Source organism: Belonocnema kinseyi, chromosome 9 (genome assembly GCF_010883055.1).
Source record: "Belonocnema kinseyi isolate 2016_QV_RU_SX_M_011 chromosome 9, B_treatae_v1, whole genome shotgun sequence".
Lineage (NCBI taxonomy): Eukaryota > Metazoa > Arthropoda > Insecta > Hymenoptera > Cynipidae > Belonocnema > Belonocnema kinseyi.
This window is the reverse complement of record NC_046665.1, coordinates 65592267-65605442: the sequence shown is the minus strand read 5'-3', so window position 1 is coordinate 65605442 and position 13176 is coordinate 65592267. Positions and strand designations below refer to the sequence as shown.

The 13176-nt window shown below is 30.1% G+C and overlaps 1 protein-coding gene across 1 annotated transcript in view; it reads left to right on the top strand.

Moving 5' to 3' along the window:
* Window positions 1–428: 428 nt before the first annotated feature.
* Window positions 429–13176, top strand: part of LOC117179836 (intracellular protein transport protein USO1-like) — a 24562-nt gene continuing 11814 nt past the window's right edge. The window contains exon 1 of the mRNA XM_033371982.1: window positions 429–639. Coding sequence (XP_033227873.1) covers window positions 569–639 — 71 coding nt within the window. The 5' untranslated portion in view covers window positions 429–568. The remainder of the gene's footprint in view (window positions 640–13176) is intronic.

The window sequence follows — 13176 nt, the reverse complement described above, 5'->3', positions numbered from 1 at the left end:
ATTAGATTTTTTTCTGATAAAATTTAATTTTTAAATTTAAAAAGGAATAGTAATAAACACTTTTTAGCGTTTAATGGCCTTGGACCATAAGTTAAGTATTTGCTTAATTTACAAAAAATTGCAAAATTATTTTGACACCAAAAGGAAAGTAAATAGGGGCGTAAGACAGTCTCATTTCCAAAATGAAACATGCTACAGAAATATTTTAATGTTCCTAAATAAATAAATGTTTAAGATTACTAATTAATATTTTCTTTTCGCTATCACGTATTTACCTCCAAACTTGCTAATTATTATTATCTCATAATCGTTTCATCCGTGCTTTGATAATCAAATCAATAAACCCTGTTTACAAACAAGCAACCTTATTAATCAGTTTTATATAGGTACATGTACCTCTGTATGACCTCGGTATATACCTCTGTATTAGTATGATAATGGTACTTCTTACGACATTATCGTCTCGAAAAGTTAGCAGAAACAACCAAAAATGATTCACGAAAAGTTTTGTGTTTGGAGCTCGGTTTTGAGTATAGATAATTTTTTATAATTTTCAATTTTGAGTAATATGGATAAAAACGTTGAAAAACTACGTGAATATTTATGCACGATAAGAAAGGAATTGACCTGTTATCAATGGTAAGTAATCATTTTAAGAACTATAATATCCATCAACAATTAAAGTGTATGGTAGTACCTGGGTGTCTACTCATCTAGAAAACCTGGTAAACTTGGAATTGTCAGGGAGTTTTTGTATACCTGGAAAACCCTAGAAATGTCAGGGAATTTCTTTAGTCAGAAATTTGGTTGAAAATTTATTTGCTTGTTTGAAAATATATCTTCGTGACTGATCAATCTTTCTTAGTTGAAAATTCGTGTTTTTGTTCGAATTTAATTATTTTTGACTTTAAATTATTATATGTCCTTAAAAATAAGAATTTTTTGTCGAAATATCAGCTATTACATTTTTCGTTGAGAATTCATCTTAGTTGGATAAAAATTCAATAACTTGATTGAAAGTTGAACTCTTTTTTTTAACAATTATTTTTTAAATAAAAAATTCATCATTAGAATTAAAAATTGATCTCAATGGTTGAAAATTTTACTATTCTTTTAAAAATTCGTTTTTTTGTTTTTGAAAACAAATTCTTTTGACTAGAAATTTGATTATTCCTGTTGAAATTTTAACAAGTTTAAAAAACAATTCGTTGTTTATTTTGATTGTTTTTTTTTTTTTTAACTGAAAATCTAACTAATCCTGTTGAATATTCCATCATTTTAATTTAAAGTTTATCTGTATGGCTGAACATTAAGTTTTTTTTAACTAAAAATTTAAATATTCCATTTTTGGTCAACAATCGATCTTTTTCAATTAAAGATTGATCTTTTTAGTTGAAAATTAAACTTATTGACCAAAGTTGGGCCGGTTAAGATGTTTTCAAGCTGCCAAGATCGGATCGACGTTGGCGACGGACGTTGACGGCGAGCGAAAAGCCGCCCGTCAGCTCAATTCTGGCCCAACTATGGTACGACAATCAGATAAATTGTGGCAGATTGGTCGTTACGACCACAATAATGCGGACGGTCCGACTCTGGATTCAGCTGTCGGATTGACATAAGACACCTTGATGCACCCGATGGTCGGTCAAACATTGGCGCGAGTATGAACAGACGGCCCAAATGTGTTCAAAATTTGGCCTGTCCGCCAACGTCATATATGCCCGTAACATTGGGTGCACATAACCTGCTTCATTTCGAAAGAATTGCTTTCGGCCGCAGTTGATCTGCTCGTATTATTGGGAGGTGGGATGGGTATGTTACTCGTAGAAATATATAAATATTCAAAATAAAACATAAAAAATTCTTAACCAAAAATAGAAACGTTTGGGGGTAAATATTTATTATTTAGATATCTTTTAAATGATCAACTTTAGTTTCAAATCAACAAAAGTGAAAAAACTTTGTTAATTTTTGACACAATACCATAATTAAAGAAGTCGAAATGAAACATTCAGAAATATTAATTGAATAATGCTGCATATTCAAAATGTATCTATTTTAATATATAATAAAGTTAATTTTAAATCCTGCAAAATTTAAAAATTCTAAAAAAGCATCGAACACTGAATATTTTCATAGTATAGCTTCCCAATTTGTCAACCCTCTTTCCAAATTAATCTATGGAGAAAATACAACACACAGTTTTTGCAAACAAACTTCAAGTAACCGTGTGTGTGAATTATGTATTCATAAATGGTAAAAAGTGAAGATTATATAATAATTTTAAAAATAACTTTTTTTAAATTAATTTTTGTCGAAGGTTGGGCCGGCGTCACCTTAATAGATGGCACATATATGGGACCAAATGTTGGCCCGACGTGGAGAAGCCAAAGGCAGTTGACCGGTTATCATTTAGCTGGTTGGCCCGACCAGTGGCGCACAAAGTTGGACCGACCGTGGGCCGACGGTCAATTCGCACCGGGGTAAAATCAAATCGAAAAAAATGCAGTTACAATTAATTGTTGTAATTCCTCAGAAGTTTAACTCACAGTTTTCGATATAAGTTATAGTATTTACAATACAGTAGGACCTGTCGCATCGGGACTCGTCGCATCGAAATCCTCGGAGGGATGTAGTCAGATGTAGTCCCCACTCATAAACTTCTCCTCTGACCGAGATTGGTAGGCGCACGCGCGTAAAAGCGCAGGAGGCTCCACGCGACGGAAGTCAGTGCTGTATGTATGAAAATTGACCGACTTGTAACGGCCGCTGAAATGTTAGGGCCTTGTACATTTTAAGATACGTCACTACCAGGACGTCCCGATTCGACGAGTCCTACTGTATTTTAAAAATTGTACTTAAGGCCATGTGACGATAGGGTCACGTGACCAAACCTGGTCTTTAATTTTTCTTTCCCAACTTACGTCTAAACGAAATGAGGAATCACTCTGAAAGTTTGGGAAATGAAAGATGAGATAATCAAGACCATGTATCTGCTTTGTTGCGGTGGAAATTTGAAGAAAAATTCTTTTTTGAAGAAAATACCAGTGGAAGTTTTCTTTCCCAACTTACGTCCACACGGAATGACATATGGTGTTAAAAATTTGGCGCGATAAATAGAAGGCATAAAAGAATGTGTCTCTAGTCCTAAATAATTAGAATAGTGAAAAAAGTTGTTTTTTTAATTACTATTTTGGAGAAATACCGACCGTGCTGTCGTCAAACCCTGCAAGCATGGACATAGGAAACAAGGGAATAAGCATGCCATTGCTGGGTTGATGCAATGAGGGGGGAGGTCCGCCACCTTTTGATGTCCCGCGACAAACATGGCAGCGCCCACATGTTTATATTTTCATGCACAGTTTGTCGGCAAATATGCTCGTGCGCATAATCAAATGGCACATCGTAAGATGGCGACTCTCCCCACTCATGGAATTCTCCCCCCTCCCGTGGATTCAACCCCGCTCGCCAAGTTGGGATGACATGCCTAGTCAAAGATATTATAAACGGCCTAGTCCCATGTTTCCTATGTCCATGACAACTTCGAACTTCTAGGGTCTGTGGGTAAAACAGATTGCATGATTACCGTCAGAGAAAGTTAAAAGTCAAACTTCTGCTGTAAAACCTAAATGTGTCCGTCGATAATCATTATTTGCCTAAATAAACTTTTTTCTTCCTCCAACTCTTTGCAAGGCCACAAACGATCTTTTAATATTTATAAACATTTCCCGAAAAAAATTTCCGCGTTATTTAAACTTTTATTTTTCAATATGGGTGAAAAAATATTGATCTTAGGAGCGCGAAACGCGAGAGTGTGCCCACGCGCCCTAGACGCGCTCAAACTTGGGGCGAAGCGCCGCGCGAAATGAGAATGTGCCTGCACAGCGGGTATACTTTTTTATATTTAGATATATACAAAGACTGCAAAAAAATTATTTATAATAAACTCGCGAAATTGTATGCATACTCTGATACTCTGAGTCGATGGTTTTAAAAAGTGCCATCTTTTTCGGGGTTTCAGAAGACACCCTCAATACTGAGTAAAAAAAAATGTCGAAAATGCATCTTTCTGCATTTGTCCAAATCCAGAGACATCCTGATGTCATAGGAAAACTGTAGCACAATTTTAAGTAGGCTGTTCAGTTTCGACTCCGAGGTTACATTAAACCTTATTTCGTCTTTGATAAATTAGATAATTTTTTCTACTTTAATGCAAATCATCCATATATCTAAAAAATCTATAAAATATTATTTTTTCCTATGAAACGTTACGAAAATGTACTATAAAAACTTTACGAAAGTTAAGCATTTACTCATTTTTCTTAATGTGAAAAAAATACTCCGTGTTTGAAATACATTAAAAAATAGTGAAATTTTTCATACAAATTTCACAAAAATTTCATTCAAATTTGTAAAATTTTTGGTGAAAAAACACAAACTATTTTAATCAGGATTAAAATAAAAAATATCTTTTTATGTTTTCATCCTACTTCTTTTTGATGAATTTTTTTATTGCAAGCAGTTCGCCGTTGAATTGCAAAATATAATATTAACCTTGAAATTTTAATAAGTTGCTATCGCATTTTATATGAGCAATTAAATTTTATAACAAATTCCATGCTTCACAGGAATAATACTTAATGTTAATGTTTATATTGAATGCAAATAATAACTAAAGCATTAACTTATAACTAAAAATACTCGAATGTTACACTAACTTTACTGAATATCAGAAAAGTACTGTTAAACTCCTTGCACTTCACCTTCTCCACAGAACAGCTGCATAAAATATATAGGCTTCCAATGTTTTATATGCTTTTAAATAATATATGGTTGAAGAAATGTGGGATTGAATGAATTATGTTCAGTTTTATGGATGTATCGGGTCTTCATATCTGCCGACAATTTTGCCAATCACTCAATCTTTATTTTATAAAACACAATTTTGAAAACCTCCAGCAACAGATACATACTATAGGGATGCACGGGCACTTTCATTATCACCCAATGGTCGGTGCCAAATTATTTTTTAACCAACTAAAAAGGAACTTACAACAAAATAGTTGATTCTCAATCAAAAAGATGAATTTTCACGAGAGAAGTTTCATATTTCTAACATATAGCACAAAATTTTTAACAAAATACGGGAATTTTCAAACAAATAATTCCATTTTTAACTAAAAAAGCTCAAGTTTCAATAAAAATATCAAATTTTAAACAGATTATTTCAAATTTTAATTACAACAGATGAATTTGACACCAAATAGTAAAAGTTTGAACAAAAAAGATGAATTTTCAATCACAAAGAATAATTTTCTATTAAAACTTTTTTTTAAAGCAAATAATAGAATTTTCAACTAAATTAATTTTCAATTCAAGAGCAATATTATAAATGTATTTGAAATAAAATAGAAATCACTTAAAATCAGACAGCCTCTACACATTTAGCAGAATCTTTCAGCGATTACAATTTTTTTATAGTAAATTATGCAAGATGTTTTTTTCTGATCTAAGACAAAAAAATCGAATTTGTACATCTATGTTAAGAATAATAAAAAACAGATTAATTTTTCACCCATAAAATAATTTTTAACTGAAAAGATGAAGTTTCAGTAAAAAAGATCAAATTTAAAAAAAATTATAATACTTAAGTTTTTAGTTAATAAAAATTAATATTCAATTAAAAAAATTAAATTTTCTACAGATTATTTCAAATTTTAATTAAAACAGATGAACTTGACATCAAATAGTAAAAGTTTTCACAAAAAAGATGAATTTCCATTCACAAAGATTAGTTTCCTATTCAAAAAATTTTTTAAAAACAAATAATAAAATTTTCAACTAAATTAATTTTGAATGCAAGAACAATATTATAAAAAGTATTTGAAATAAGATAGAATTCACTTACAATCGGGCAGGTTCTACACATTATTTAGCAGAATCTCTCAGCGATTAAAATTGTTTTATAGTAAATTATGCAAGACATTTTTTTCCGATCTAAGACAAAAAAATCGAATTTGGACGTCTATGTTAAGAATAATGAAAAATAGATTAATTTTTTACCCATAATATTAATTCTCTACAAAAAACTATTAGTCTTCAACCAACAATGATATAATTAAAATTTCCCTCAAAGACATTAATTTTTAACAAACAAAAAAAATCAAGAAAATAGTTGAATCCTTAATAAACAAGGTAAGATTCTAAAGGGTGGTTAATATTTGTAAAATATAATTTTTCCTCCTGAAATTGTGCAGCTGAATTTTTAATCAAATTTTAACAAAATAGTTGAACCCTAATAAAAAATATCAGTTTTCAAACAAATATGGAGTTTTCACCTAAAAAAGATAAATTTTTAATTTAAAATATAAATATATAAAACCAGAAATAGGAAAATTCTTTTTTAATTAAAAGAATTAATATTTAATAATAAACAATTAAATTTTAACAAATTAATTGAAATTTTACTAAAATAGATGCATTTTATTATACATAGTTGAACTTTCAAGCAAACAGGTGTATTTTCTACTAAGAAGATCAATTTCCTACCAAAAACACGAATTTTCATCGAAATATGGGCATTTTCATACAAATAATTAAATTTGCAACTAAAAAAGATCAGTTTTTAATTTGAAATATCAATTATCTACCAAACATTATATAATCCAATTTTATTTTACATAAATTAATTTTTGACTAACTATGAAGGAATTTTCCAAAAAATAATTGAACCCTCAATGAAGAAGATGAATTTGCAACAGTTTAAAAAAAATTTTATTTTTAACAAAAAAGATCAATTTTTTTTAAATATCATTTTTCTATCAAAAATTATATAATCGACGTTTCTTTTAAATAAATTAAACTTTCATCAGGAAAAGAATTTTTAACAAAATAATAGAATCCTCCAAAAAAGATAAAATTTTAATTAAGAAGATTATTTTTCTACCAAAAATGGCGAATTTTCAACATAATTGTGAATTTCTAAATACTGTATCAAAGCAGATAAATTTGTTTCCAAATAGTTCAATCTTTAACGAAAAAAGATCGATTTTAAACCAAAAGGATTAATTTTCCAACAAAACAGAAAAATTGAAAAAATTGAATTGTAGAGTAAAAAAGGTCCATTTTCAATTTAAAATATAAATTTTCAACCAAAAATAACAGAATCGAAATTTCTTTGAAAGAAATTGGTTTTTGACAAGCTGAAAAGGAATTTTTTTAAATAATTGAATCCTTAAAAAAATACTAATTTTCAACCAAGAATATAATTTTTCTACACAAAATTACGAATTTTCTACAAAATCTATAAAGTTTAAAACAAATATATGATTTTTATATAAAAAATATCATTTTTGAATCAAAAGTGATATAAGTAGATTTTACAATTATAGAAATTCATTTTTAAAGAAATAAAAATTTGAAGAAAATTGTTGAATTTTCAATAATAAAGGTTCGTTTTAAACCGAAACAGATGAAGCTTCAATTATGAACTTAATATTCAAAGAAAAATGGGATAGTTCAGTTTTTAGTTGAAAAAATAATTTTCAACGTAAAGAAGTGCAATTAAAAAAAAAAATAGCTAAGTTCTCTACCAAAACCGATTGTAATTAAAAATATCAAAAAATTTGTAATCAAAAACGGAATGTTAAATTTTCACTTCTATAAATTAATTTTGAAAAAAAAGAATTGTCAGAAAAATGCTCGAATCCTACATCAGTAAGATGAATGTTCAAACAAGGAGATTAATTTTCTACTAAAGGAGACTATTTAAAAAAAATACATAAATTCTTAAACAATTAGTTGGATTTTTAACTCAAAAAGATAACACTTTAATTTTTAAAAAAACTAATTTTCTACCAAAAATGTCATAGTTAAATTTTCTGTTAAAAAATTAATTTTCAACAAAAAACACAGTGTTATAAAAATTATTTCAAGAGAGATCGAATCCATTTAACATTAGGCAGGTAACATGAGTCGCTGAATCGCTCAGGAAAGGAATTATGTTGTTTTTAGATTAAATTTTAAGAGAACTTTTTTTCGTTATAAAAGACAATTCTATGTTTAAAAGATTAATTTTTAAACAATAAGATTAATGTTTTACAAAAAAGACGAATTTCCAACTAATTCCTTGATTTTTAAATTATAAGGGAACAGTTTTTTTAAATTTTTTGTTGAAAATGTTCAACAATTTAGTTGAATATTTGTCTTTCTTGACTACAATTATTTTTTGATTAAAAACTCATCTTTTTGGGTAGAAACTTGATTTTCTTAGTGAACATGAACACAATAAAAACGTATCCCTTTTGGTTGAAAATTCAACTATTTTTTTTAAAACTTGCCTTTTTGGGTAGAAAATTCAACAATTTTCTATATATTTTCCTTTTTTCTTTAATCGTTTTAGAGCTTTGCGCTCGATAATATATGCATATATACATCTGCAACAGTAATTTAGTAATTGTAAATTATCTTTTGTTAAAGCACCTTTGTTTAGGACTCAACTATTTTGTTTAAAAGTTGTCTTTTTTGTTTGCATTCGACTACTTGGTTAAATGTTAAACTAATTGAGTAAAAATGAATCTTTTTTGGGTTGAGCATTCATTATTTTAGTTAAAAATTTAATTCTTTTGTTAAAAATTCTTTCTTTCTTTGGTTGAAAATTAATCTTTTTGTTGAGCATTTTTCTAATTATTTTAAGGTTAAACGACCTTTTAAAAATTAATTTTTTTGGTTGAAGATTCATTATTTTAGTTAAAACTTTATCTCTGGTTAAAAATTTGCTTCAAATGCATTTTTTTGGTTCAATTCAGCTGTTGTTTTAAAATAATCATATTTTTTAGTTTTTGGTTGAAAATATATCTACTTATTTAAAAGTTTATCTATTTTGTTGAAATTTTATGTTTTTGGATGAAAAAGTAACTATTTGGTTGCAAATTCGTTATTTTTTTAAAACTGAAAATTAAACTTTTTTATTTTCAGTGTACACGGTTTTGTTGAAAATTTGGCTTTTTCATTAAAGATTTGCACTGACAACCGAATAGTTTAACTTCAAATTTCAACAAAGTAGTTGAATTTTTAACCTGTAAATATGAATTTTCGAAAGAAAATGTAATATTTGATATTTCAACGAATGCAGATGCTGCTGAGAGATGCACTGTAAAAATAAAGAAACGAATTTTCAAATATAAAGATTAATATTATATAAGAGATTCGAATTTAAAGCAAAAGTAGAAAAGTGACTTTTTTAAACAAAAAAATTAATTTTGTTCCGAAAAAAAAGAATTTTCAAAAAAAAAGTAAATTTTTTAACTAAAAATTTAACTAAAATTAAAATTTTTTTTTAGTTAAAATTATGAATTCATCAACTAGAAAGACGAATTTTCAACAAATAAAGAATTGTCAGTTAGGAAATAAAAAAATTGTTCCCGCTTCCTAAACTTTGAAGTCAAAAGACCAGTTTTCTGTAAAACAGTTATAACACCTTTACCCTCTATCTACCACCACAAACCCCATTTTTCACAACACCTTTCACCCCACATGATAAGTTTTCAAGTATTTATTTGTTTAAAGTGTTATTTTCAATGTAAAATTTCATTAATTTCAATGTAATTTGAAATATAATATTTAAAAGTTTAATTTTAAAGAAAATATTTAGGTTTTTAATCAACTTTAATGTGAAAAGTTCAGGGGGGAGTGGGAGATTTAACTAAGCCCGAGATTCGACAATTGGCAGAAATTTGCGTTCAATAATGTAATATTTTCCAACATTGTAAGGATTTATCAACTCTTCTAATAAAAATTCGTACAGTAATCATATATCGCGTTATTTCTTACAAATTAGTATAATGATTTTGTATAAATCGGAATAATGAAACAGTTATTACTCAAATTTTTATGACATTGAACGCATGAACTAATATTGGGGAGACTTGACCAAGATTTTCAGGGGAGATTTTACCAAGTGGCAACAAGCTTATTACATGTGTTTTTCTACCTATAAAGTCATTAATTATTATAATGCGCGTGCAAAAATTTGGCCAAATTGATTTATAAAAAATGTGGGTTAAAAATGCAAAGTTCCTTATTTAAAGAATATGATTATCATCAACATGATTTACACAATTGTAATAAATGCTATTCATCAATATGAGGTGTAAATTAATTATTAATAAAAAAAATCATTTGGAATAAAATAGTTCAATTTCATTTTCTACAAAGAAATATTAAATTTCTTGAAATCCTATTAATTACAGTTTCAGATACAGAACTCATCCCTTGGTGTCTTTTTTTATTTCATACTAATATTTTGTAACATTCATTAAATATCTATAACATAGAAAAGATAGGCTTTTGATTTATTCTTTTTCATAAAAAGATAAATCGGCGCGAGCAAGACTGCTACTTTCTATAACAAATGTATGGATAAATTTGGAACTTTTTTTACGAACACTTCGAATTTTCTACGAACAGTTCCTCAAAAGTTTGTACTTGAATATAAAAAGGGAAAAAATTTATTTGTGCGATTTAATTTATATTTTTTTATAAATTCGCACAACTCTGAGGATTCGAACCCTCGAACTGCTGACTCGACAATTTCTAAACATAAACCACCATGATTGCTTAAACACGCGCGGCCATCGAGGATAAATAATATAGGTATTATAAAACTTCTATCCACTCATCCGATGAACTAGAAGCACGCATACGCGTCCATATACGCACCGCGCGTTTAGATGAGGGTGTATGCGCGCCACGTGAAGACGAAACTACTTCCTAGTTCCCAGATTTGTCGGGCAAGCTCGTGAGTGCTCAGTGAAACTTGTCCCAATCACTCATATTATTTTTGTAATTATTTACGGAAAAAAAGTGATGAATGGTTGTAGACTTGCTATATCGTGTTCCTCCATTCTTCCTTAAATTTCATAAATTATTTACGAAAATACATCAATGTCTGATGAATTTTTCTCATATCCGAGACCTAGCTACTAGTTCGTGACTTTTTTACGCATACATTTTTTCGTGTGGGGCCCGCGGCTCAACATCTGCACCAAACTCTCGCTTTCAGTCACCCTGTTCTCAGCCTTCCTAGAACTGCTGGCTCACGCAGTTTCTCAGGGGAGTAAGGCTAGATATATATATATATATATATATAAAGTGAAGGTCATTCCTGAAGTAAATTTCAACGAGGAATTCAATGGTGACCTTCATTTTGACTTTGAAGTTGACCTTCATGGCTTTTTTAAGAAAAAATTTGTTTCTTAAAATGGAAACCCCCTTTTTACATCTGCAATCGATAGAGCGAAAAATTCTACGTTCAGGTACGTACCCAAGTTATAGGTCAATTGTAACGTTCAAGGTCAGTTAGAGGTTATTTGAAATCAACAAAGTTTTCCAAGAGGTCAGTGCAATTCCTGAAGTCAATTTCAACGAGAAATTCATTGGTGAGCTCTGTATTGATCTTGGTGATGATCTTCAATGGATTTTCAAGGTTTTTTCCAAGCAGTTTACGTTTATATTTAGCATTACCCAGGAACAACGACGTGGACGTACTAAATTCTGTTCCCTTTGGGGTGCTTGATTAGCGTGAGTCCCCTTGCTTCTCACGCTTCAGTGAAGATGTACGAACTGAAAACCTTGAGCTTCTTGACAAAAAGCTATGCGATTGTAAAAATGAGTTACAGCATTATGAATCATCTCCCTATCAATAAAAGTATTCTCTTGCAGAATCCGATTCTGCAATTCGTCTAAGCTTTGCGGTTGCGTTGAGTATACTTTGCTCTTTAAATAACCCCAAAGTAAATAGTCGAGAGGCGTCAGATCAGGAGATCTAGCAGGCTACTGGATTTCACCCCTTCTTCCAATCCACCTTTGAGGGAACTGAGTATCCAAATGTGCTTGAACCTCCCTACCGTAATGAGCCGCTGCTCCGTCCTGCATTGAGTTTACCATCGATGAAGAAAGGGCCTATCAATGTATCATTCAAGACACCGGCCCAAACATTGATATTTTGTGGATATTGTGTGTGACTCTCCAACATCCAATCAGGATTTGTGTCGAACCAATATCTACAATTTTGCCTGTTAACTTCACCTTTTAAAGTGAAAGTAGATTCATCTGAAAATACTGTATTGTACAAGAAAAGAGGATCTCTATCAATTCTGTCCATTATAATTTCATAAAATTCATTCCGACGAACAGAATCGTCTTCATTGAGCTCTTGTACCATATGAACTTTGTAACGTTGGAAATTAATGCTTTTTAAAATATTTCGCACTGTCTCAGGAGCAACGTCACGCTCATCACTAGCTCGACGTAAACTGAGGTGTGGGTTTTCAACAAATGCTTGGGCTATGTCCATCTACATCTCCTCAGATCCTGCAGATTTTGGCCGACCAGTTCTCTGAAGGTTCTTGATAAATCCATTATTCATAAAGCGCCTTGCAGTTCTTTCAATTGTTGATTTTGAGACAGGATTTAACCCTTCTTCATTACGAAAAGTGCGATTAAAAAGCAAACGAACTTGATCATAATATCGAACTCGATTTCCCCAACCACGCATCATTAATACAGATACCCTCTTTCGTTCCGAAAGTTTAGCTTACGCCATAATAATCTTTTAGCGAAAGATATTAAGTATGTACTCGTAATACGTGAATTTAGTTTCGATTCGTAATATTGGTACGGAAAAACGTTATAGGACTTACGGTATCGCCTTAGGTATAGACTTAGGTATCGAAAAACGGTATAGGACAGTATAACTCTCCGGGGAGGAACAGAACTCTCACCGGAACACCTGGAACTTTTAATGAAAAATTTCCTTATAATTTTACAATATTGAAAACGCTGTAACCAAGATCAATACAGAGCTCAACAATGAATTTCTCGTTGAAATTTACTTCAGGAATTACACTGACCTCTTACAATTGACCTATGACTTGGGTACGTACCTGAACGTTGAATTTTCCGCTCTATTGATTGCAGATGTATAAACAATCACAGATTACACTATTTTTTCTACAGTACGCTCAGATTTTTCTTATAGAACTCGAAATTCGATATCTTTAAAATGTAAAACTTCAATTTCAAATCGAAAGTATCCTGGGAATATCCAGGAACAACCCGAGGACGCGTTCGGTGGCTTTGTCATAGGCCCTTCGGTTTGATTCTCGAGGAATCAAA